We start from the raw sequence: 27,992 nt of genomic DNA, 5'->3' as shown, positions 1-27,992 counted from the left end.
CTCTCTGGATCAGAGCTCTGTCCTTTTGGTTGTTGTGTCCTGCACACAGCCTGAACCACCACTCTCTGGATCAGAGCTCTGTCCTTTTGGCTGTTGTGTCCTGCACACAGATGGCGTCTCAGCTGCCTTCTTCTCAGGTGAGTTCTGGCTCTTGCCTCACAATCTGCTTCAAGACATGACAGAGGACGGATCATTCTGGCTATTGTGATAGGGAGTTCAATGGTGAGGCATATATCTGTACCTGGGGCAAAGACTTTGTGTTTTCTTCGGGCCAAAGTCACCAGGTTTCTCTGTGAGTCAGTCACTGGGGGCTGATACTGTCATGGTTCATGTTGGGTCAAAGTTCAGGATATCACCAGGTTGCTTCCCGAGGCTGTGAGTCAGTCACTGGGGACTGATACTGTCATGGTTCATGTGGGGTCAAATTACATTGTGATGGGCAGCTCAGAACAGCTGAAGTGTGTGTGTGTGTGTGTGTGTGTGTGTGTGTGTGTGTGTGTGTGTGTGTGTGTGTGTGTGTGTGTGTGTGTGTGTGTGTGTGTGTGTGTGTGTGTGTGTGTGTGTGTGTGTGTGTGTGTGTGTGTGTGTGTGTGTGTGTGTGTGTGTGCATGTACCTGAAGTGTGTGAGGTGTCTCTGTATATCCAGGTCCAGTATAGGTGTGGGTCTGGAGGAGCCAAGAGGAGAACGGTCCTGACTCAACAGGTCCTGGAACTCTTTACAGATCTGCCTAAATGTCACAGGGAAAAGGTTAGGGGTCAGAGGTTAAGAGATCAATATGACAAATCAAATGTATTTGTCACATGGTTAGCAGATGTTAATGTGAGTGTAGCGAAATGCTTGTGCTTCTAGTTCCGACAATAAAGTAATAACCAACGAGTAATCTAACTAACAATTCCAAAACTACTACCTTATACACACAAGTGTAAAGGGATAAAGAATATGTACATAAAGATACAGTGCCTTGCGAAAGTATTCGGCCCCCTTGAACTTTGCGACCTTTTGCCACATTTCAGGCTTCAAACATAAAGATATAAAACTGTATTTTTTTGTGAAGAATCAACAACAAGTGGGACACAATCATGAAGTGGAACGACATTTATTGGATATTTCAAACTTTTTTAACAAATCAAAAACTGAAAAATTGGGCGTGCAAAATTATTCAGCCCCTTTACTTTCAGTGCAGCAAACTCTCTCCAGAAGTTCAGTGAGGATCTCTGAATGATCCAATGTTGACCTAAATGACTAATGATGATAAATACAATCCACCTGTGTGTAATCAAGTCTCCGTATAAATGCAACTGCACTGTGATAGTCTCAGAGGTCTGTTAAAAGAGCAGTGAGAATCATGAAGAACAAGGAACACACCAGGCAGGTCAGAGATACTGTTGTGAAGAAGTTTAAAGCCGGATTTGGATACAAAAAGAGTTCCCAAGCTTTAAACATCCCAAGGAGCACTGTGCAAGCGATAATATTGAAATGGAAGGAGTATCAGACCACTGCAAATCTACCAAGACCTGGCCGTCCCTCTAAACTTTCAGCTCATACAAGGAGAAGACTGATCAGAGATGCAGCCAAGAGGCCCATGATCACTCTGGATGAACTGCAGAGATCTACAGCTGAGGTGGGAGACTCTGTCCATAGGACAACAATCAGTCGTATATTGCACAAATCTGTCCTTTATGGAACAGTGGCAAGAAGAAAGCCATTTCTTAAAGATATCCATAAAAAGTGTTGTTTAAAGTTTGCCACAAGCCACCTGGGAGACACACCAAACATCAAATCAAATCAAATTTTATTTCTCACATACACATGGTTAGCAGATGTTAATGCGAGTGTAGCGAAATGCTTGTGCTTCTAGTTCCGACAATGCAGTAATAACCAACAAGTAATCTAACTAACAATTCCTAAACTACTGTCTTATACACAGTGTAAGGGGATAAAGAATATGTACATAAGGATATATGAATGAGTGATGGTACAGAGCAGCATAGGCAAGATACAGTAGATGGTATCGAGTACAGTATATACATATGAGATGAGTGTGTAAACAAAGTGGCATAGTTAAAGTGGCTAGTGATACATGTATTACATAAGGATGCAGTCCTCGATGATAGAGTACAGTATATACGTATACATATGAGAAGAATAATGTAGGGTAAGTAACATTATATAGGTAGCATTGTTTAAAGTGGCTAGTGATATATTTACATCATTTCCCATCAATTCCCATTATTAAAGTGGCTGGAGTTGAGTCAGTGTCAGTGTGTTGGCAGCAGCCACTCAATGTTAGTGGTGGCTGTTTAACAGTCTGATGGCCTTGAGATAGAAGCTGTTTTTCAGTCTCTCGGCCCCAGCTTTGATGCACCTGTACTGACCTCGCCTTCTGATGATAGCGGGGTGAACAGGCAGTGGCTCGGGTGGTTGTTGTCCTTGATGATCTTTATGGCCTTCCTGTGACATCGGGTGGTGTAGGTGTCCTGGAGGGCAGGTAGTTTGCCCCCGGTGATGCGTTGTGCAGACCTCACTACCCTCTGGAGAGCCTTACGGTTGTGGGCGGAGCAGTTGCCGTACCAGGTGGTGATACAGCCCGACAGGATGCTCTCGATTGTGCATCTGTAGAAGTTTGTGAGTGCTTTTGGTGACAAGCCACATTTCTTCAGCCTCCTGAGGTTGAAGAGGCGCTGCTGCGCCTTCTTCACAATGCTGTCTGTGTGGGTGGACCAATTCAGTTTGTCTGTGATGTGTACGCCGAGGAACTTAAAACATACTACCCTCTCCACTACTGTCCCATCGATGTGGATAGGGGGGTGTTCCCTCTGCTGTTTCCTGAAGTCCACAATCATCTCCTTAGTTTTGTTGACGTTGAGTGTGAGGCTATTTTCCTGACACCACACTCAGAGGGCCCTCACCTCCTCCCTGTAGGCCGTCTCATCGTTGTTGGTAATCAAGCCTACCACTGTTGTGTCGTCCGCAAACTTGATGATTGAGTTGGAGGCGTGCGTGGCCACGCAGTCGTGGGTGAACAGGGAGTACAGGAGAGGGCTCAGAACGCACCCTTGTGGGGCCCAGTGTTGAGGATCAGGATCACACGTGTGTGTGTGTGTGTGTGTGTGTGTGTGTGTGTGTGTGTGTGTGTGTGTGTGTGTGTGTGTGTGTGTGTGTGTGTGTGTGTGTGTGTGTGTGTGTGTGTGTGTGTGTGTGTGTGTGTGTGTGTGTGTGTGTGTGTGTGTGTGTGTGTGTGTGTCTTACTTGGTGGCCAGCACCATCTTCTTGCGCCCGCTGGTCTCCTTGGGTTCATTGTGTTGTCTGGCTAGGTGTTCTCCAGCTGCCTTGGTAGGAAACTCTGTCTCACATGTATAACCAAAGTCTCTAGCCAGGTGGAGCGCCTCACCTACACAAACACAAACATATTTTATTAGGAGGAGAATATTGATATAGGGATGAGTAAAATTAGAAGGTGTAGATTGATAAAGGGATGAGTATAATTAGGTGTAGATTGATAGAGGGATGAGTTGTATTAGGTGTAGATTGATAGAGGGAAGAGTTTTAATAAAACATGTTGATTAATAGAGGGCTTTAGAGGGAGTTTTACTTGGAAGTCCAGATTGATAGAGGGATTAATTTTATTAGGTCTAAATTGATTGAGGGATGCGTTTTATTAGAAGGTGTAGATTGATATAGGGATGAGTATAATTAGGTGTAGATTGATAGAGGGATGAGTTGTATTAGGTGTAGATTGATAGAGGGATGAGTTTTAATAGAAGGTGTAGATTGATAGAGGGATGAGTTTTATCAGAATGAGTAGATTGATAGAGTGATGGTTTTTAAAGGTGCATATTGATAGGATGATTTTTATACAGAGGTATAGATTGACAGAGGGATGAGTTGTATTAGGTGTAGATTGATAGAGGGAAGAGTTTTAATAGAAGATGGTGATTGATAGATGTGATAGGAGGTGTAGATTGATAGTGGGATTAGCTGTATTAAGAGTTGTGGATTAATTGATTGGTGAGTTGTATTAGGAGATGTAGATAGTGGGATGAGTTGTATTAGGGGGTGTAGATTGATAGAGGGATGAGTTATATTAGGAGGTGTAGATTGATAGAGGGATGAGTTATATTAGGAGGTGTAGATTGATAGAGGGATGAGTTATATTAGGAGGTGTAGATTGATAGAGGGATTAGTTATATTAGGAGGTGTAGATTGATAGAGGGGTGAGTTGTATTAGGAGGTGTAGATTGATAGAGGGATGAGTTATATTAGGAGGTGTAGATTGATAGAGGGATGAGTTATATTAGGAGGTGTAGATTGATAGAGGGATGAGTTATATTAGGAGGTGTAGATTGATAGAGGGATGAGTTATATTAGGAGGTGTAGATTGATAGAGGGGTGAGTTGTATTAGGAGGTGTAGATTGATAGAGGGATGAGTTATATTAGGAGGTGTAGATTGATAGAGGGGTGAGTTATATTAGGAGGTGTAGATTGATAGAGGGATGAGTTATATTAGGAGGTGTAGATTGATAGAGGGATGAGTTATATTAGGAGGTGTAGATTGATAGAGGGGTGAGTTGTATTAGGAGGTGTAGATTGATAGAGGGGTGAGTTATATTAGGAGGTGTAGATTGATAGAGGGGTGAGATATATTAGGAGGTGTAGATTGATAGAGGGATGAGTTATATTAGGAGGTGTAGATTGATAGAGGGGTGAGTTATATTAGGAGGTGTAGATTGATAGAGGGATGAGTTATATTAGGAGGTGTAGATTGATAGAGGGATGAGTTATATTAGGAGGTGTAGATTGATAGAGGGATGAGTTATATTAGGAGGTGTAGATTGATAGAGGGGTGAGTTGTATTAGGAGGTGTAGATTGATAGAGGGATGAGTTATATTAGGAGGTGTAGATTGATAGAGGGGTGAGTTATATTAGGAGGTGTAGATTGATAGAGGGATGAGTTATATTAGGAGGTGTAGATTGATAGAGGGATGAGTTATATTAGGAGGTGTAGATTGATAGAGGGGTGAGTTGTATTAGGAGGTGTAGATTGATAGAGGGGTGAGTTATATTAGGAGGTGTAGATTGATAGAGGGGTGAGATATATTAGGAGGTGTAGATTGATAGAGGGGTGAGTTATATTAGGAGGTGTAGATTGATAGTGGGATGAGTTATATTAGGAGGTGTAGATTGATAGAGGGATGAGTTATATTAGGAGGTGTAGATAGAGGGGTGAGTTGTATTAGGAGGTGTAGATTGATAGAGGGGTGAGTTATATTAGGAGGTGTAGATTGATAGAGGAGTGAGTTATATTAGGAGGTGTAGATTGATAGAGGGGTGAGTTATATTAGGAGGTGTAGATAGAGGGGTGAGTTGTATTAGGAGGTGTAGATTGATAGAGGGGTGAGTTATATTAGGAGGTGTAGATTGATAGAGGGATGAGTTATATTAGGAGGTGTAGATAGAGGGGTGAGTTGTATTAGGAGGTGTAGATTGATAGAGGGGTGAGTTATATTAGGAGGTGTAGATTGATAGAGGGGTGAGTTATATTAGGAGGTGTAGATTGATAGCGGGGTGAGTTGTATTAGGAGGTGTAGATTGATAGAGGGATGAGTTATATTAGGAGGTGTAGATTGATAGAGGGATGAGTTATATTAGGAGGTGTAGATTGATAGAGGGGTGAGTTATATTAGGAGGTGTAGATTGATAGAGGGATGAGTTATATTAGGAGGTGTAGATTGATAGAGGGGTGAGTTATATTAGGAGGTGTAGATTGATAGAGGGGTGAGTTATATTAGGAGGTGTAGATTGATAGAGGGGTGAGTTATATTAGGAGGTGTAGATTGATAGAGGGATGAGTTATATTAGGAGGTGTAGATTGATAGAGGGGTGAGTTATATTAGGAGGTGTAGATTGATAGAGGGGTGAGTTATATTAGGAGGTGTAGATTGATAGAGGGATGAGTTGTATTAGGAGGTGTAGATTGATAGAGGGGTGAGTTGTATTAGGAGGTGTAGATTGATAGAGGGATGAGTTATATTAGGAGGTGTAGATAGTGGGATGAGTTTTATTTGATGGGGTAGATTGATAGAGTGATGGGCTTTATTATGTGTAGATTGATGGAGGGATTTGTTTTAAAAGAAGGTGTAGAGTGATAAGAAGATGACTTTTATTAGGAGGTATAGATTGAAAAGGGATCACTTGTATTAGGAGGTGTAGATTGATAGAGGGATGAGATTTATCAGAATGAGTAGATTGATAGAGGGAAGAATTGTAATAGAAGATGTAGATTGATAGAGGGATGAATTTTATAAGGAGGTCCAAATTGGTTGAAGGATGAGTTTTATTAGGAGGTGTAAATCGATAGTGGGAATAGCTGTATTACGAGGTGTAGATTGATATAGGGCTGAGTTTTATTGGGTGTGTACTGATAGAGGGATGAGTTTTATAAGAAGGTGAAGATTGATAAGGAGATTTGATTTATTAGGAGGTGTAGATTGAAAAGGGATGAGTTATATAACAAGGTGTCGATTGATAGAGGGATGAGTTTTATTAGGTGGAGATTGATAGTGAGAAGAATTTTAATCGAAGATGTAGACTGATAGAGGGATGAGTTTAATTAGATAGTGTAGATTGACAGAGGGATGACTTTTATTAGAAGGTACAGATTGATAGAGGGGTGAGTTTTATTAGGTACAGCTTTATTGAGGGATGAGTTTGATTAGGTGTAGATTGACATAGGGACTAGTTTTATTAGAATGAGTAGATTGATAGTGGTTTGAGTTGAATTAAGAGGGCGATAGTGATAGATGGTTAAGTTTTATTAGGTTTCTATTGACAGAGCGATGAGTTTTATTAGAAGGTGTAAATTGGTAGAGGGATGAGTTTGATTAGGTGTAGATTGACATAGGGACTAGTTTTATTAGAATGAGTAGATTGATAGCGGTTTGAGTTGAATTAAGAGGGCGATAGTGATAGATGGTTAAGTTTTATTAGGTTTCTATTGACAGAGCGATGAGTTTTATTAGAAGGTGTAAATTGGTAGAGGGATGAGTTTTATTAGAAGGTGTAAATTGGTAGAGAGATGAGTTTTATTAGGTTTAGATTGATAGAGGGATGAGTTTTATTAGGTTTAGATTGATAGAGGGATGAGTTTTATTAGGTTTAGATTGATAGAGGGATGAGTTTTATTAGGTTTAGATTGATAGAGGGATGAGTTTTATTAGGTTTAGATTGATAGAGGGATGAGTTTTATTAGAAGGTGTAAATTGGTAGAGGAATTAGTTTTATTAGGTTTAGATTAATAGAGGGATGAGTTATTAGGTTTAGATTGATAGAGGGATGAGTTTTATTAGGTTTAGATTGATAGAGGGATGAGTTTTATTAGGTTTAGATTGATAGAGGGATGAGTCTTATTAGAAGATGTAGATTGATAGAGGGGTGAGTTTTATTTGGTGTAGATTGATAGAGGGTTGAGGTTTTTTGGAAGGTGTATATTAATAGAGGGATGAGTTGTATTACGTGTAGGTTAATAGAGGCATGAGTTTTCTTAGAAGGTCTAGGTTGATAGAGGGATGAATTATATTAGGTGGTCCAGATTGATTGAGGGATGAGTTATTCCTACCTTCCACCAGAGAGGTGAGGAGTGTAACGTTGGCAGCTTTTCTCCGTCCAGCTGGCAGGTTGAGTCCCAGTCGATCTAACTTTTCCCTCAGACAACGACCACCATTCTTAGACTTAGCTCTGTATTAAAATACATTATCACAGCAATAAAATAAAATATACTATCATCTCGTTAAAATAATTAACATATTAATATCAATTAACCCCCTAAAGTCGATGTCCGCTCACCCACGGTAATGTAATTAGCATTAGGGTTAGGGTTCAAATCTGGCAGATATCAGTATTTGTTTTGCATTGGATGCTTCTCAATCCACCACATCTACCTATATCGCACCACCCCATCTGCAGTGAAAGGTAACAGAGCTAGAGCGGTGTTTATCAGACCATGAGACCGAAAATCGGTCTTCTCATGAAATCGTCTGTAGCGTCCAAACGGTTTGCTCTACATCCTCAAGGAGCGTCTTGGGAATCGTCTTAAGTCGATACAGCTGTTCTGACAACTTCTGTATGGAGCGTCTGAACAGTTTACGCTAACAGAGCTAGAGAGGTGTTTATCAGACCATGAGATGGCCCATCTGCAGTGAAAGGTAACAGAGCTAGAGAGGTGTTTATCAGACCATGAGACAGCCCATCTGCAGTGAAAGGTAACAGAGCTAGAGAGGTGTTTATCAGACCATGAGACAGCGCATCTGCAGTGAAAGGTAACAGAGCTAGAGAGGTGTTTATCAGACCATGAGACGGCCCATCTGCAGTGAAAGGTAACAGAGCTAGAGAGGTGTTTATCAGACCATGAGACGGCCCATCTGCAGTGAAAGGTAACAGAGCTAGAGAGGTGTTTATCAGACCATGAGACGGCCCATCTGCAGTGAAAGGTAACAGAGCTAGAGAGGTGTTTATCAGACCAGACACTAATATGACCCCTTTAGAAAGGTGAGATTTTGTTTTGCTCTAGGATCCCCCAGGCTTCACTCGTCTGAAGGTCCCCCGGTATCAGTTGAAAAAAATGAATGGAAGTATATATGGAGACTGTTTACTGTCAAAAAATAAAGGGTTAAAAACATGTAAAAAAAACATGTTTCCTGATCTTTCTTATATCTATCAGATATAGGAGATACACTTAAAAAATATTGGGGGACTGTTGTTCTGACTATCTGTTATTCAATGTGTTTCTATTGGCTAATAGCAGTAAGGACTTTCTGTTATTCAATGTGTTTCTATGGGCTAATAGCAGTAAGGACTATCTGTTATTCATTGTGTTTCTAATAGCAGTAAGGACTATCTGTTATTCAATGTGTTTCTATTGGCTAATAGCAGTAAGGACTATCTGTTATTCAATGTGTTTCTATGGGCTAATAGCAGTAAGGACTATCTGTTATTCAATGTGTTTCTATGGGCTAATAGCAGTAAGGACTATCTGTTATTCAATGTGTTTCTATGGGCTAATAGCAGTAAGGACTATCTGTTATTCAATGTGTTTCTATGGGCTAATAGCAGTAAGGACTATCTGTTATTCAATGTGTTTCTATTGGCTAATAGCAGTATGGACTTTCTGTTATTCAATGTGTTTCTATGGGCTAATAGCAGTACTCCATTATTCATGTTTTTGATATCATTTGAGTCTTCGAAAATTTTGTAAATGTTTAGCTTCAAAATGTTTAGTACTATTGAGTGTGTGAGTGTGTGTGTGTCTGTACCTGCGCAATATTCCTCCGAGAAGTGAGGCGTTGAGACACTCTGGAGGCGAGAGGCGTCTCTTCACCTCAGCGATGGTGACTTTATATTTGGAGGTTGAGCTCAGGAGGGACAGACGGCCAGGGACAGAGCAGAACAGATCTGTAGGGTTCACCACACAGGTTCCTCCTAGATAGAACACATATACACATGTTAAACAAACACGAGTAACATATAGTGTTCAGGGACCTTACCCCCCTCCAATAACCCTATGTGCTAACCTCCCCTAACCCCACTAACTACCCCTTAACCTCCTAACCCTCCCCTAACCTCCTAACCTCCTAACCCCCGTGACCCTCCCCTAACCTCCTAACTCCCCTAAACCTCCCCTAACCACCTAACCCTTCTCTAACCCGCTTAACCCTGCCCTAACCCCCCTAACCCCCTAACCTCCCATAACCCCCCTAAATTCCTCTAACCCCCAACCCCCCAAAATTCCTATAACCCCCTAACCCCCACTATCTTCCTCTAACACCCCATAACCCCCAACCCCATAACCCCCTAACTTCCTCTAACCCCGCATAACCTCCTACCCCCTAACCCTCCCCTGAACCCTCCCTTAACCCCCTTAACCCTCCTTTAACCGCCCTAATCCTCCCCTAACCCTCCTAACCCCCCATAACCCCATAACACCCCTAACTTCCTTTAAACCCCCTACCTCAACCCCCTAACCATCCCCTAACCCCCTAACCTACTCTTAACCCCCTTAACCCTCCTTTAACCCCTCTAACTCTCCCCTAACCCTCCCTTAACCCCCCTAAATTGTATAGTTGAGAGAGATGAGGTAAAAAGAATGACAAATAAGTCTGGCTGCACAACCTATTGGCAAACGTACTGCAAATTGAATAAACTGAATAAAAAAAATATGACAAAATATATTATAAAACAAAGATAAATGATTTTAAGAATGATAGTAAAAAGCTTTAGAGCACCTTAAATGACACTTTGGGCAAAAAACATACAAACTCATTCATTGAATCAGATGGCTCGTTCATCACAAAGCCCACAGATATAGCCAACTACTTTAATGATTTTTTCATTGGCAAGATTAGTAAACTTAGGCATGACATGCCAGCAACATACGTCGGCACTACACATCCAAGTACAACTGAACAAATTATGAAAGACAATCATTGTAATTTTGAATTCCGTAAAGTGAGTGTGGTGGAAGAGATTAAATAATTGTTGTTGTTAATCAGCAATGACACCGGGGTCTGACAACTTGAAATTAACATTATTGAGGATAATAGTGGACGATATTGCCAGTCCTATTTGCCATAACTTCAATCTAAGTCTACTAAATGTCTGTGGCTTGGAGGGAAGAAAAAGCTACGTAAGAATAGTAAAGCCCCCTTTACTGGCTTAAATAGCCCACCAATCAGCCTGTTACCAACCCTTAGTAAACTGTAAACAAATTGACCACAGACTTTCAACACGTGTTTCGGGAAAAACATTCAACAAGCACAGCACATACACAAATGACTGATGATTGGCTGAGAGAAATTGATGGTACAAAGATTGTGGGGCTGTTTTGTAAGACTTTAGCTCTGTTTTTGACATTTTCAAACATAGTCTGCTGCTGGAAAAGCTTATTTGTTATGGATTTACACCCCCTACTATATTGTGGATAAATAGTTACCTGTCTAACAGAGGGTGTTCTGTAAAACATGTTAGGGATAGGGGGCAGTATTTGTAATTTTGGATGACTGAGGTGTCCAAAGTAAACTGCCTGTTACTCAGGTCCAGAAGCTATGATATGCATATGCATGGTGGCATTAGATGGGAAGCACTCTAAAGTTTCTAAAACTGTTGAAATGCTGTCTGTGAGTATAACAGAACTGATTTGGCAGGCAAAAACCCGAGGACCAATTATCTTTCTTTTGACATGCGAGCCAATTCCAAACTTAAGCTATTGAAACCAAAGACTTCCGCCTCCCAAAAGGCAGTTCCTATTGCTTCCACTAGATGTCAACAATATTTACATACATGGTTTCAGGCTTGTATTCTGAAAAACCAACGAGGAATAGTTGTTTCTCCTCAGCGCGTCCCATGGCAAAACTAGTCTCATTGCGCACGTGACCGAGGGAGCACGCTGCGTCCTTTCCTATTGAAAATAGTTTGCTCCATATGAAATATGATCATTTATTTAGATATTAGAGTACCTAATAATGATTTAGAAACATTGTTGGATTTGTTTGGATAAACTTTACTGGTAACTCCTATGTCTGCATTCTGAACGGGTGGATTACTGAACTCAATGATGCCTACTAAACGGACTATTTGGGATATAAAGATCAAACAAAATGACCATTCATTGTGTTGCTGGGACTCTTGTGAATGCAATCAGAGGAAGATCTTCAAAGGTAAGTGACTTATTTTATTGCTATTTGGGATTTTGTGACGTCTGTGCTTGTTTGGATAATATGCCGGTGTGGGGCGCCGCTGACCTGAGATAATCGAATGCTGTGCTTTCGCCGTAAAGCCTTTTTGAAATCTGACGATGAGGTTAGATTGCCAAGACTCTAAGCTAAAGAATCACGTATGACACTTGTATTATCATGAAGTTTAATATTAAAATTTCTGTATTTTCAATTTGGCGCTGTGCAATTTCACCGGATGTTGTCGAGGTGGGACCCCTGCACCAGAAAGGTTAATGGAATTCTCTCCCACATAATCCAGGTAGAATCAGGAATTCCCCAGGGCAGCTGTCTAGGCTCCTTACTTTTTTCAATCTTTACTAACAACATGCCTCTGGCTTTGAGTAAAGCCAGTGTGTCTATGTACTGTATGCAGATGACTCAACACTATACACATCAGCTACTACAGCGACTGAAATGACTGCAACACTTAACCTCTCTGGGATATGTGGGAAGGTAGTGTCCCACTTGGCCAAAAGCCATAGAAAATGCAGAGCGCCAAATTCAAATAAATTTCTATAAAAATCTAACTTTCATGAAATCACATATGTAAGATACCACATTAAAGCTACACGCGTTGTGAATCCAGCCAACATGTCAGATTTCAAAAAGGCTTTTCAGCGAAAGCAAACGATGCTAATATCTGAGGATAGCACCTCCCTAACCAAAAGAGAGAAAACATATTTCAACCCTGCAGGCACGTCACAAAATGCAGAAATATAAATATAAATAATGCCTTAACTTTGGCGATCTTCTTCTGTTGGCAATCCAATATGTCCCATAAACATCACAAATGGTCCTTTTGTTCGATTAATTCCATCCATATATATCCAAAATGTCCATGTATTTGGTGCATTTGATCCAGAAAAACACCGGTTACAACTTGCGCAACGTGACTACAACATTTCTCAAAAGTTACCTGTAAACTTTGCCAAAACATTTCAAACTACTTTTGTAATACAACTTTAGGTATTTTTTAAAAGTAAATAATTGACAAAATTGAAGCCGGGATGATTGGTGTTCAATACAGGAAGAAAACAAACTGACGCTAGCTTTCTGGTCACGCGCCTCTATCAAACAGTACACATGAAGTGACCCTCGTTTTGAACAGAGCTACTTCTTCAATACACAAAGGAAAAACCTCAATCAATTTCTAAAGACTGGTGTCATCAAGTGGAAGCGGTAGGAACCTGCAAGCACGTTCAAAAAGTTTTAGAAACTTCAGAGTGTTTTCTATCCAAATCTACTCATAATATGCATATCTTATCTTCTGGGGATGAGTAGCAGGCAGTTGAATTTGGGCATGCCAAAATTCAAAATACCCACCCCCTATCCTAGAGAAGTTAACAAAGAGCTACAGTTAGTTTTAGAATGGGTGGTAAGGTATAAGTTAGTCCTAAATATTTCAAAAACTAAAAGCATTTGTATTTGGGACAAATCGTTCACTTAACCCTAAACCTCAACCAAATCTTTTAATGCATAATGTGGAAATTGAGCAATTTGAGGTGACTAAACTGCTTGGAGTAACCCTGGATTGTAAACTGTCATTGTCAAAACATGTTGATACAGCAGTAGCTAAGATGGGGAGAAGTCTGTCCATAATAAAGTGCTGCTCTACCTTCTTAACAAGACTATCAACAAGGCAGGTCCTACAGACTCTAGTTTCTACCTTCTTAACAACACTATCAACAAGGCAGGTCCTACAGGCACTAGTTTGTCGCACCTGGACTACTGTTCAGTCATGTGGTCAGGTGCCACAAAGAGGGAATTGGAAAATTACAATCGTCTCAGAACAGGGCAACACGGCTGGCCCTTAAATGTATACCGGGAGCTAACATTAATAATATGCATGTCAATCTCTCATGGAATAAAGTGGAGGAGAGATTGACTTCATCACTACTTGTATTTATGAGAGATATTGACATGTTGAATGCACCTAGCTGTCTGTTTAAACTACTTCCACACTGCTCAGAGACCCATGCATACTCCACAAGACATGCCACCAGAGGTCTCTTCACAATCCCCAAGTCCAGAACAGACTATGGGAGGTGCACATAGAGCCACATAGAGCCATGACTACATGGAACTCTATTCCACATCAGGGAACTGATGCAGCAGTAGAATCAGATTGTCAAAACAGATGGAAATACACCTTATGGAACAGCAGGGACTATGTAGAGACACACTAACAGCTACATACACACACGTACATTGTAATATTGTTGTTTGGTGGTATTATACATTTATATTGCATATATTTTTAATTTTACCTTTATTTAACCAGGCAAGTCAGTTAAGAACACATTCTTATTTTCAATGACGGCCTGGGAACAGTGAGTTAACTGCCTGTTCAGGGGCAGAACGACAGATTTGTACCTTGTCAGCTTGGGGGTTTGAGCTTGCAACCTTCCGATTACTAGTCCAACGCTCTAACCACTAGGCTACGCTGCCGCCCCAATATGTAGTGGTGTAATAATTTTATATGATGTACATTTTGTGTATTTTGTTTTATATGTAATGTAAGTAACCCTAACACATTGGACCCCAGGAAGAGAAGCTGCTACCTTGGCAGCAGCTAATGGGGATCCCTGATAAACCACAGGAAGAATAGCTGTTACCTTGGCTGCAGCTAATGGAGATCCCTGATAAATATAATTGGAAAAGAAAAGGCTCAAAGCTTGCTCACCATTAAAAATGTGTAGTTTTATTAGACAAGGTTAAAAGATTGATGTTCCATAATAAATACAAATACAAAACAACTCTAGCAGCTGCTAACAGTCTGGGAGGCATCGCATCAGGGTAACAGGGAGGTTGGACTGACAACACTTTATCAATGAGAACACAGACATTGATTAACTCTAATTTAAATAAGGCTTGCAAATCCAGCCATAGTATTTCACTATTTGATACGGGATTAAATATGGTCATAGGCTAACGTGTACGTGCGTGTGTGTGCGTTTGTGTGTGTGAATTCCGGCTGTGTGACAGTTTCCGGCCTGGCATGTCAGTGAAGCTCACATCTCTGAAAGCTGTGAGTTCACATCATAGTAATTCCTCCAAAAATGTTTTGAATCAAAGTAGTTTGTATTTTATGTTGCCACGGGCAATGGAAAAGGAGCTATTGCCGATAGTACGGTGGAGCGCGTGGGCCCAGAGGCGATAGCTCTATTTAAGCAGCGGAGAGTAGCCTCGGGCAGCGGCGGAGCAGCGGCGGGATCACACTCGGAATCAAGCGCCTTTTACAAGTTTACCATGAAAATTAAAGAAAATGAGACATGGGCCAAATGTCATTCTCCTCCTATTTTAACCACAATGTTTATAGCACCTGTCACAAGACAGCACAGCCCACACATACCCAGCAGCCGTCTGAGAGAGGGTGCGTGCACGTGGAGGGTGATAAGCTTGATCAGATGCTGAAGGCTTGGTGGGATACTGGTGATTAAAACACAGACACTGCTCTAAGTAGGAGCCGCGTTTCTGGAGACATTCCTTTTGAAAAAGGTTGTGTGAATATTCATGGCGCCAAAGCCGGCGTCAGAAAGAACAACATTAATATGATCTCAGCTGAATTCGGGCCGCGGCGCATTAGCATATCAAAGCGGCCGCCCGAGGCGAGAGAAGCTATCGATACGGGAGCGCGAGGTAAAGCAAAGATTATTGGTTGTGATGGTTGGAGCAGTGGAGCTCGCGGCTAAATCCTACACACCATTAACCAAAAGTGATAGCGGAGAGATTCCCGCATCAAGCTTCCAGAACACCCCCCCCCCCCTCAAAAAAACACCTAGACACAGTAGCACACACACACCTAGACAGTTTATGCTACTGTTATAGACTCGCTACTTTATATAGCCTCACTACTGTTATTTTTCACTGTATTTTTACTGTTGTTTTTATTTCTTTACTTACCTATTGTTCACCTAATACCTTTTTTGCACTATTGGTTAGAGCCTGTAAGTAAGCATTTCAATGTAAGGTCTACCTACACCTGTTGTATTCGGCGCACGTGACAAATAAACTTTGATTTGATTTATGAAACATTAACAACTAGACACAGGCTGCTCGGTGGAAAATTACACGTGTTTATAGCTCGAGAATAACGGAATAATAACGCCTTCTTTGCTTCTTTCACATCAACAGAAAGTGATGCGGTAAAATACCGGAAAGAGGTTTGATTTGTGTTGTCCTTTTAGCTCTAGCTAAAAGTTTTTATTTAAATGTTCTAATTTTTGTTTTAAATTTACATTTTTATTTACTTTACCACACAATCAAATGGAAAAGTCAACAGCCTAGTGGATTCATATCAGCAGGAATAACATTTCAGAGTTCTAATGATCTATTTCTACACCCTTAGGCTATATTTCATTATACAATTAATTTCCAATTTGTCGAAGGTAACAAGTAATAAAAAACAGCCATAAGTTTTCACTAATGACATTAAAACATCATCCTGTTATTACTGAGAAGCTCAACATAATAAAATAACATCAAAACATTCTGTAGTTACAACTGTGTAGGCCAACACAATAAAATTACCAAAACATCCTTCCATTATTACTGTGAAGGCCAACACAATGAAATAACATAAAAAATAAATGTTATTACTGTGAAGGCCAAACAATGAAATTACCAAACGACTATCATTATAACTGTTAGAATTACTATTGTTATTATTACTGCAATTATTATTACTCTTATTACAACTGTTATTATTACTGTTATTCTAACTATTATTATTGTGGTTACTATAACTGTTATTATTACTGTTATTGTTAGTAGAATTACTGTTATTATAACTATGATTATTACGATTACTAGAACTGTTATTAGAACTGTCTGGGTGACTGTTATTATTACTGTTATTACAGCTGTTATTATTACTGTTATTGTTGCTACTGTTATTATTGTTACTATTGTTACAGTTTTTATTATTACTATTATTACTGTTATTAATATTACTAATTGCCATTAATATTACTATTATTACTGTTATTATTGTTACTATTATTACTGTTATTATTGTTACTATTATTACTGTTATTATTTTTACTATTATTACTGTTATTATTGTTAATATTATTACTGTTATTATTATCATGACTACTGCTGTTATTACAACTGTAATTATAATAGTTATCATTATTACTATTACAACTATTATTATTATTATTATTATTATTACTGTTGTTATTATTATTGTGACCATTGTTACTGTTATCATTGTAACTATTGTTACTATTATTACTGTTATTATTGTTACTATTATTGCTGTTATTACAACAGTAATTATAACTTATTATTTCTGTTATTATAACTCTTACAATAACTTATTGTTATATGTATTATTATTATTCCTGTTATTATTATTATTATTATTATTATTATTGTTGTTGTTGCTGTCATTTTTATCATTGTTAGGCAATATTAATTTGGGTTTCTTCTTTTCAATGTTGATTTTAATAATAGAGTTGGTTAGGAGAATGACAGATCTGCGAGAAAGAATTACGCACTCTTCTACAATGGAAGGTGCACTGATAGCGTTTACAGCTTGAGGCATAGTAGTAGAATTTTCTGGATTGACGTGACATCCTAATTTAACCATTTTAAACACAAACTGGGAGAAAAATAGTACAGTGGTGTGTCATAAAATTGTCTAGTTCAACAAAAATATATTTCCCTTGATTTAGATAATGCTTCCATCTTGTCTTTTCGATTATTCATTTTTACCAGACAGGGAAGGAGATGGGTATTCATGTTAATGTGTGTTTAAGGTGTGGGTTTTAAGATGTGTGTGTGTAAGGTGTGTCTTACCTCTTCGGATGATGCCGCCTTGGCCATTGAGCACAAGCCCGCACTGCGCCTCCACGGAGCCCTGAAACAGCGTCATATTATTAATAATAATAATAGTACAAGGTCCGTGATAAACAATCAAGAATCGTAATCAAGAAACACACACACACGAGCTTGGCGCAGTGCGTCAACCTCAGTGTTGACGAGAACGCTCAGCTCAGCCCACAGTGGTGTGTGTGTGTGTGTTTTGACACCTGCGCCTACCTGTTGTTACCGCTTATAACCGATCCTAACCACAGATGTGGAACCTGTTACACATGGTGATATCAGTGATGTCATCCGAACGACTGAGGAACATGAGCTGTTATTGAGAAGAACCCCGTTAATCCCCGGTGTGAGCAGCGAGCGGACGGGGTGCAGACACAACCCTGATTAAAATAAACACTCGGCTGTCTTTCTCGAAGAGGCCGTGTAAGTCTTTATAACAAACAAGGCTGTATAGAACAGTTTTACTCCGAAGCTAAAGTGATTATAAAATCAATATACAAAACGCAGAGGTCTCGCATACATTACGTGTCTAACAGGAGAAAGAGTTAGGGAGCCTGACGGGGGAAAGGTGTGGCAGCTCTTTTGTTGAGCATGGAAATCTCTTTAGGCGCTCAAAAATGCGATGTGCTGCACGAGACAGACTGCATCTGTTCTACTCAGGTTCACGTGCCTTTATTTTCTAAAGAAGGTCGAAGATCTTTTCTAGTGGCTTGTGTTTGAGAGACCCCTTGCTCGCTCGTGTTTGTGCATTTCTGTGTGTTAGGGTGTGTGTGGTGTGTGTGTTACCCTTCTTACCAACACGCCACTCAAAGGTCTGATAATCTACATAATGAAAGTGGTAATGATGGTGACATATTGAAATATATTAACATCTAAATAAAAATAAAGATTCTTAGTATCTATAATAATAATCAGAATCAGAATATTAATAACTGTTATCCTCATCACCATCATAATAGCCTAAATAAGAGAACATTCACAACAGAAAGAAAGATATAGTAGGCTCTTGGATCTAGAACAGCTCCATTATTATTATTGTTGTTCTTATTATGGTTATTATTATAGTTGTTGTCATTATTGTTATTATGGTTTTGTTATTATTGTTAGTTATTGTTATTATTGTTATTATTGTGATTATTATTACCATTATTATTATTACAGTTCTTATCAGCAGACTATTTTACTATGCTACGCTATTAAAAGTATTATTCAACAAGTTATCATATAGCCCTTTATAAATATTATTAATTAACTAGTTATTATCATATATTAATACCACAAACAAGTAGTTAGCAAATATCCCTATATTAGTACTATTAGTCAAGCAAATATATATCTTGGTCTAGCAGATTCATTTCTTCAGGTATTCTACCTATTGAATTACTTGAATTACTTCTGGTATGCTAGTAGTTTAATTACTTCTGGTATGCTAGTAGTTTAATTACTTATGGTATGCTGGTAGTTTAATTACTTATACTATGCTAGTAGTTTAATTACTTATGCTATGCTAGTAGTTTAATTACCTCTGGTATGCTAGTAGTTTAATTACTTCCGGTATCCTACAAGTTGAATTACTTCTGGTATCTTACCAGTTTGGTGGTAAAATTGAGAAATGAACAACGCGATAAAGGACTGATGCAACGTGTTTAAAACGAGATATTTTTGTCTCGTGCAGTGTTTAACTGGAGATTGTTCTGTCTGGTGCAGCAGTGTGTTTAATCAGAGCCGCGGCTCAGATGTCGCTGCATAAAGAACACGTTGATTGACATTAAAACGGTAATTGGATAAACTACGGTGCTTTACCGTGCCCGAGCTGCCCATTGTGCCCTGAACCCCAATCCCTTAATCCGCTTTCAGAAGAGAAGAGAGAACCAGCGTCTTTTCACCGCCTCACCAGCCGGACACACACACACACCATTTCTTTACATCGAAAATAATATGTAAAATATAGGTCACGTGCATTTTGAGTAAAATAGAGGGTGGACTGCATAATGGGAGTGAATTTCTCACATTAACTGTTTTAATGCAGAGTATATTCTATTCAGTTGTATTCTAGATTACTTCATATTTTAATTCCTCTCCATCTAATGTAATATCAGCCTAATGTCATATTCAGTCATGGAATATTCTGTTTTTATTTTGACTGAACCCTCCTCGTCCTACTCAGAATAACTGGAGTTCTGCAGAGCGTGAGAGAGCAGAGATACCCTCGTGTCTCTGTGTTTGGAACGGGACAGACAGACGGACTCTGAGTGACAAGAGTTAGGGTTTAGGAGTTAGGAAATAGGGTTTAGGAGATAGTGGCTAGGCTTTAGGAAATAGGGGCTAGGGTTTAGTATTTAGGGTCTGAAATTAAACTTTGTGGTGAACTATAGCCAGTATGGCTGTTGTGTGAATTGTTGGTGTTTGATCAGAATGACAACAGTGGAGGAGAGTGAAGAGGAGAAGGGGTACCTGCAGGTCGTCCGCCCCGGGGGGAGGGAGCCCCAGACCGGCTGCAGGCAGTAGCCTCTGGTCGTGGTGCATGCCGTACTGCCCACCGTGTGACGTCATCAAAGACAGGTCATGGCGCCTGTAGGCGTCCAGGCAGCCCAGTTCGCGCCGCTGCTGCTCGTCCAGGCACGAGGACTTAAGTGCACGGGCGCTGTGCAGGTTGATGAAGTCTGTGTCTCCGTGGGTCGCGTGGTGAATCTGCTGGTAGTACTGCCCGGAGTGGAGAGAGTTGAGGCCGTACGCCTCTGGGCCCACGGCTGGGTGGGAGTGCTGGAAGTCATAGTGGAAGGACTGGTGGTGCAGGGGGGTGTACTGGTGGTTGGTGGAGAAGTAGGGCGAGGCAAACTCTGTAGCCGCCGCGGGGTAGGCTGTGAGCGGCGAGGACGAGCTGTAAGCCACCGAGGAATTGGCGACGCTCTCAAGGCAACCTAGCTGCATCAGACGGTAACTGTTGGACCCGTCATGACGTATCTGAGAGGAATAAAGGAAAATATCAGCGGTGTCATTTCATTTACCATCTCTCTCTCTTTACCACTCTCTCTCTCTTTTAACACCTCAAACTCAAACACTAAAAGCTCTTAGAAAAAACACGAAGAAAATGTGATTCCATGAGCCTGGGAGGGGTACGCACAGCAGCACAAGCCCTCAGTGTGTGTATGCGTTGTACACGGTGTCTGTCATTTTCAGTGCTGCATTTTAGAGCGCGTGCTGTTCTATTATTATTTGGGTCTCAGCTCTGAACGCGCGCTGGGTGGCAGGTAAGTAGAGTGAGCCACCAGTGTTCCGCCCTAAACGTTATAATCACACCCGTTACCGGTTTACACACACAAGCCTCATCTGCCTCCCTCATTTTATTCCCTCACTCTTCACACAAATAAAAAATATGAGTCCAGTTTTCCGTAGCCAGTCCTCTGCCATTACCCAGGGAAGCTTTGCTTTCTGGAGAGCATCACAACGATTTTACTTTAAATCTGCATGTATCAAACAGGTGTGATTACTATAACAGGTAGATTATATTCCTAAATATTATTGATAATGAAGAGTGATAATAAATAAATACCTCGGCATCATGGACCAAACCGGGGAACGTGGCTGACATGGTGTTGCTCCGCTAACCAGCTTTCCCTCCTGATCGAACAAATGCTTTCCGTTAAAATCCCCAAACCGAGAGAAGTGGAAAAAGTCCCTGCACGGAGCCGCGGATAGCTGGTGGAACACGAGCGTTTTCCCTCTGTACCATCACACCGGCTGGCGCACAGATTTTGTACTTGCAGGGTATTTCTGTTGTGATGTCGTCGGTGGTCCCCTGATAATATAGTTAGAAAAATAAGCATCAGCACTGAGGAATGGATGGAGGACAATAGAAGAGCTAGCTGTTTCCATCCCAGGAGACAAGGAATAAATATTGTATCTTCCCTAATAAGGAACCGACACTTTCAAAATGTTTTACCATTTTTGTGGACATTTTCTTTTTTCTCGTTTGTATTTTCAGACGGTTTGCTTTCTTCGTTTTACCCACATGGCTTAAACCTAGGCTATTACAAAACTAGTCGGATTTTCACCAAAAATGTAAGTTGATTTCAAAACATCCCCACGTTTATATAGGCTATCATTATTAAATAAACATGTATTTTCGTTTTAGAATATTTTTTTCTCATCTATTGAACTTAATGTAATTTGATGTAGGCAGAGCCGTGTCCCGTCAACAAGTCTCTATTAATTAATCATTATTATATATTATTATAGACTTATGTATTGCCTTTATTATTATTATTATTACTAGTATTTTATTATCTTTGTTTTTAAATCAAATACACCCCATATTAAACAGTAACGTCTGCTCCAGATGTATTTGGAATTAAGCGACAATATTTGATTTCGATCGAAATTAAAATTAGGCTATGCAATGAGTGTATACCAGGGAGGAAGATAATTTCGTGGAGAGAAATAATGAGAATAATCAGGGAATAATTTCTTCTAACAGCACTGGATTTTCTTTGAGAAATAAACCTCATTGCTTTTATTTTATGTCGTGAATGGATCGTGGACATTTATAACGTACATTTATAGGCAAAACAAATGTCGTTTCACAGTCAATTGCAGAGGCTTTGTGATATTACCAGGAGAAGTTTGTGCGTGTGTTTCTGCTCTGCGCTCATGCAGAAGGGCGATAGGGTTGCAGCTCGTGAGGGAAACGGCGACACAAACTCAGTCTCGTTTGTCGGTTTGGATCGAGCCGCTTCAACCCGTGTTCACGCGCTGAGAGGAAGTGTCCTCTGCCTCTGCCATGTTGCCCTCGAGCAGACCGCGACAAGACTCTGACTCCATTGTGTGACAGGCGGGGCGTGCACGGAGGTCATCTGGCGACACTGACTAGGAACGGGAAATCAGCGTGAGACACGACGGTCAGTATGATGATCCGAACCACCCGCACTCACCTGGGCGCGTGCCCACAGGGTGGTCCTGAGCTGGTTAGGCGGGTAGAGAGAGAGAGGGATTGAGAGCAAGGGCCTGCTCGGGAGGGAAGAGAGGAAAATATAAATGTGAAACGACAGAAGAAGGCTGTGCTTCCGGTCAGGCCCTGCAGCTCTCTCTGTCTGCCTCAGTACTGAACTACTCTAGCAGTCTGTCAGATATAACACATTCAGACACACCAACACGCACAAACACACACACACAGAGGGAGGGATGGAGGGAGAACAGAACGCGAGTCAACGTGAGGGCAGGACGGTGCTTTTAAAGTGTTTTAAAGCCCAAAGCCTAATTATTTAACCCAAATTATCGCAATTACTCCGGGAGCGTCTAGACCCCTAAACTCATCCGCCCACTCCACTATCGAAACCGGCTCCCCAACAGGAACATGGACATGTTAATCAATGTTTAACAGAAACAACCGGTTATTGTTTAAACTGTAACGATGTGATATTAATGTGCAGAGTGCAGACTGTGTCATTATAATATCTAGTCACCACAGACGCTGCTACAGACAGACCGACAGATAGGCAGGCCAGTTAGACGCCGCTATTGACTCTTAGTCTTGAATTAGCAAACTATTTATCCATCTGTTCCTGCAGGTCTCAGGCCTATCGCTGAATAGCCACCACAACACTCTCTCATTTCAACAATATTATTCTACATCTCTTCTAAAATATATCGTAATCAAATGAGAACTTACAACCACAAAACAAGATAATGAAACGCACACATTATGCAAGGTTTAATAAAAAAAAATATATATAAAATTCTCAAGGCCCTCATGTCCATGAGCAAATTAAGTAATTCGATTGTTTTGCCTCGAGGCTTGATGAAACCTCCGCGCGATTGAAGGCCAGTTGTCGCATGTGAGGATTAAGTTTTCCACCCGGCAGAGCGCGCTGTGTGTGCGCGAGGCACCAGTTGCGTAGTAGACGGTGCTAATAGGGCTTAGCTCCTGGAGCAGCCTCACGGACAGGGCGGGAAGCGCAGCGCCAGATGCGCAGTGAGATCGAGCATGGACCGGCTCCATCTGCTGCTTCGCAAGGCTCGGAGAGACATGAGCTCCAACTCTCAGAATCTCAGCCGCAGAGAAATGAACAATCACACATACAGGCTCAACTCATAACATATCGCCTACTGTAATGATAAACTACTATAACACTATACTACTAGGTTATACTATAATAACGATTACAGTGTATTATATTTCGGCGAATACAGTTAACCATGCCTATCAACATCACATTGAGGTTGAACCGTAATTCATCTCATAAACGATCAATTCCGTCTGACATTAATACATTTACAACCATTGAATGATAAATATACTAACCTACAGGCCTACTATATGATAAATATACTAGTCTCTACTCTTCGTGATAAATATACTAGGCTATACTATTCATGATAAATATACTAGGCTATACTATTCATGATAAATATACTAGCCGGTACTATTGTTGATAAATATACTAAATAACCTTACTTTAGGCATTAAAGTTACATTTTAAGAACTTTAAATTTAAGGGTCAACATTACTTGAAAGAAAATATCACCACTTTTATTGGAGAGTGATAAAGACCCTGTGAAATTGAGATGAGATACTATTATGAACTCGTCTTTCAATTCTTGAGTTGTTTTGTTGCTAAAACCTCTATGCTTCCTTCCATTGGGACTGGAATTTAATCGAAATCCTCACGTGAACGAAACATTTACAGACCACTAATCAAATAGATTGGTTTAGTGGAAAACACTTGGTAAAAGCCTATAGGCCGAGCTGTTTATGTTTATAAATACAGTTGAACCATATTTTTGCAGGCTTTGGAGCAGGCTTAGTTTTGTCAATATGTCAACTTGCTTGTATCTGTCCCATTTCAAATATATAAAAAAATAGAAATGCCACATGGTTTCATCTCGACATCCTTTCTCCTCTCTTCTTCATTTTTTATATCTAAATAGGAGGGGCCTACTGCCGTTTCAGACTGGAACGGTGTTGTTTCAGTTTCCAGCAGGGAAGTTAAGTTATTAAGGAAGCCTTCACATGATTAGGGTATGTGTTATTACTTTTTACGTTTTTTTTTTAATGTAACTAAGCAAGTTTATTTAACTATGCTGAATTTATTTATTCATTTATTTAGGCATATTTTGTTTTCAGGTGTCAGAGACAGTAGCCTGCATATTAATCCACCTTTAAACATATACATTTTCTATGGTTAAATCAGGATAAAATGATATCAGCAATAGGTTAAAAACTTTGGTCAATCAACAAAATCAGCACTAGCGAGAACTACACATTACCATACAATAAGTCTACCATACAAGTGGAATTACTATGCTAGAAATACGTAAAAACAGACAGCAATACAACCCAATAAACAAAATACAGATTTAAGAATAGATTTTAAATGAATAATTTGTAGGGTAGGCTATATTTAACGATGTATTAACGCCTTTGTAGGCCTATATATTGTATATTAATGTGTTGTATTGAACGGTGTGTTGAGGACTGTGTTGTGCCGTGGACTGTTATGCCCATGTGGCGAAGATGTAAACTAAGTTAGACACCGGGTTCATATGGCCACAAGAGTCCATGAGGCTACCTTTGCACCGCATGCAGCGCCAGCCCAAGTAAGAGTCTTGGTCAGATTGTAAGTTATTATTAGGAAACATAACAACCCACCATGACAACAGCCTGGCTTTAATTAAGGATACATAACAACCATCCATGAAAAAAGCCTGGCTATATCGCAACATAACAACCCGCCATGACATCATCCTAGCCTGACCTGCAAAGCCCAGTGATGGGATATGAGAGGAGGGGGGGTCATTTAGAGGCAATGTTTGGTTAATTTACACATTTCACTAAATTAATTTCACAGGGTGCTAGGAGTGGAGCAGGAAACAGGTGTTCAGTATTTAAATGAAGCCTGTTGCTGCAAGGCCAGAGCCGTTCAGCCAGATTTTCTTATGTTAGGCTGTAGGCCTAGTATAACGATATAAGCCATTCATTATTTACACATACCACCAGACCAAATATAAACACATAGGCCTACATAGAAAAATGTGTCATTAGTAGTGAAGATTCTTCTTTTTATTTGTAGTTGGGATGTTTTATTATTTGAATTAAGAAATCAAATCAAAGGCTACACAGTTTAGAGCAGGTTTAACAGGTGCAGCGAAATTAGTATTTGCTCGTTCCCTCAACAATGCAGTAGGCCTAGATGAATCGTTAGTTATCAAAGTGCCTTAGATTTAGTCCAAATCATGAAAATATGTCTTGGTTCCTGACCCTCATCCAGGCTAGCTAGGCCTATTGAAACTCAAAACCCTACGAGCATGTAGTCGTTATAAGGAGCTGCCAGTAAGCCTGGGCAGCCAGCCAGTCACAGCCTTGTCACAGTACTGCATCTGAGGGCTCTGAAGTCATCCCGGAGACCAGGGATCTCCCTTTAATCAAATAAATACAAGAAAATAAAATTCTATTGCATTTGTCACATGCACTGAGTACCTTACAGTGAAATGCTCACTTACAAGCCCCAACAATGCAGTTCAATAAATAGATTTAAGAAAATATTTACTAAGTAAACTAAAGTAAAAAAGTAACACAATACAATTACAAACAATAACGACGCTGCATACGGGAGAACAACATCAGAGATCAGACACAAGATAACATCCGTGCTACAAGCTACTGGTTATCATGAATATTTGTCTACTTCATTAAATTAACAACAAACTACTGGTATCACTAACTGTTTGTCTACATCATTAACAGAGTTATTGTTGTTCATTGTTAATTTAATTACTGCCCCATTCAGTCCTTTCAGACCAGACACGTGCCAGCTGCGATAATTAACAAAAGAGTGCAGAAAAAGGCCGATCTGCTTGCTCCCACTCAGACGCCAACAGACACGCAACAGCCGGTCCAAGTTGAATTGATTTGTTGGTTGCAGATTTAAAACTTTTTACGCATTTTCATAAATGATAATGCTAAAATGAAATTAATTTGATCAAATTGAATTGATCAGACATCATCCATTAGACAAGTCATGACAAGCCTGGATCTATAGCCTGTTGATGGAATATTAAAGGGCTTCATGGGAAATTGGGAATGTCCTGGTTAAATCGGCCCAAATAACACATTGATATAAAACCCCACTGGGCACAGACGTCAGTTCAACATATAGTTTTTATTTACACTTGCGTGAAAAAAGACGAAATTACCTTGCATTGACGACTTTTTGCAAATCCAATCAGCTTTGAATCATGTTGATTCAATATGTTTATGCAAACATCCTCTGTTGTTTTTTTGTCAGTAAAATGGGCTCTACAAAAATCAGTTATTCAGAAAGGACCAAACTAAATGTACCGAGGTCCATTAAAAGGTTAGCATGTCAGCCCAGGTAAATAAAGACGAGCTGTAAGGCTGCTGGTGGCAGATTCTAGGTACCACCTTCTGCCGTTGTGCCCCTAAGCAAGACATTTATTCCTACATAGTTTGTGGTTGTGTCTACCTTGGGGTTTGGTAGCAGGATACTAACTACAGAACTACATACCAACTGTTAAACCAATTGGTATACCAACTACACAACTGCATACCAACTATTATACCAATTACATAACCACAGACCAACTGTTATACAAACTACATAACTACATACCAACTGTCTTACTAACTAGCTACATAACTACATACCAACTGTTATACCAACTAGCTACATAACTACATACCAACTAGCTACATAACTACATACCAACTGTTATACCAACTAGCTATATCACTAAAAAAAAGTATTACAAGTAATACCTCGGCAAGACGGAGCTGCTCTTCCTCCCGGGGAAGGACTGCCCGTTCCATGATCTCGCCATCACGGTTGACAACTCCATTGTGTCCTCCTCCCAGAGCGCTAAGAACCTTGGCGTGATCCTGGACAACACCCTGTCGTTCTCAACTAACATCAAGGCGGTGGCCCGTTCCTGTAGGTTCATGCTCTACAACATCCGCAGAGTACGACCCTGCCTCACACAGGAAGCGGCGCAGGTCCTAATCCAGGCACTTGTCATCTCCCGTCTGGATTACTGCAACTCGCTGTTGGCTGGGCTCCCTGCCTGTGCCATTAAACCCCTACAACTCATCCAGAACGCCGCAGCCCGTCTGGTGTTCAACCTTCCCAAGTTCTCTCACGTCACCCCGCTCCTCCGCTCTCTCCACTGGCTTCCAGTTGAAGCTCGCATCCGCTACAAGACCATGGTGCTTGCCTACGGAGCTGTGAGGGGAACGGCACCGCAGTACCTCCAGGCTCTGATCAGGCCCTACACCCAAACAAGGGCACTGCGTTCATCCACCTCTGGCCTGCTCGCCTCCCTACCACTGAGGAAGTACAGTTCCCGCTCAGCCCAGTCAAAACTGTTCGCTGCTCTGGC

At 40.4% G+C, this 27,992-nt stretch overlaps 1 protein-coding gene across 1 annotated transcript in view; it reads right to left on the bottom strand.

Moving 5' to 3' along the window:
• The window catches only part of tfap2d (transcription factor AP-2 delta (activating enhancer binding protein 2 delta)), an 89,407-nt gene that overhangs the window by 13,101 nt on the left and 48,314 nt on the right, over positions 1–27,992 (bottom strand). Inside the window, exons 3-8 of the mRNA XM_064990461.1 lie at positions 20,055–20,564; positions 17,574–17,634; positions 9,312–9,477; positions 7,619–7,737; positions 3,251–3,392; positions 615–728 (exon numbers count right to left, since the gene is read on the bottom strand). Of these exons, the coding sequence (XP_064846533.1) occupies positions 615–728; positions 3,251–3,392; positions 7,619–7,737; positions 9,312–9,477; positions 17,574–17,634; positions 20,055–20,564 (1,112 nt within the window). The remainder of the gene's footprint in view (positions 1–614; positions 729–3,250; positions 3,393–7,618; positions 7,738–9,311; positions 9,478–17,573; positions 17,635–20,054; positions 20,565–27,992) is intronic.

This window comes from Oncorhynchus masou, chromosome 16 (genome assembly GCF_036934945.1).
Source record: "Oncorhynchus masou masou isolate Uvic2021 chromosome 16, UVic_Omas_1.1, whole genome shotgun sequence".
Taxonomy (NCBI): domain Eukaryota; kingdom Metazoa; phylum Chordata; class Actinopteri; order Salmoniformes; family Salmonidae; genus Oncorhynchus; species Oncorhynchus masou.
This window is presented reverse-complemented; position numbering and strand designations above follow the sequence as displayed.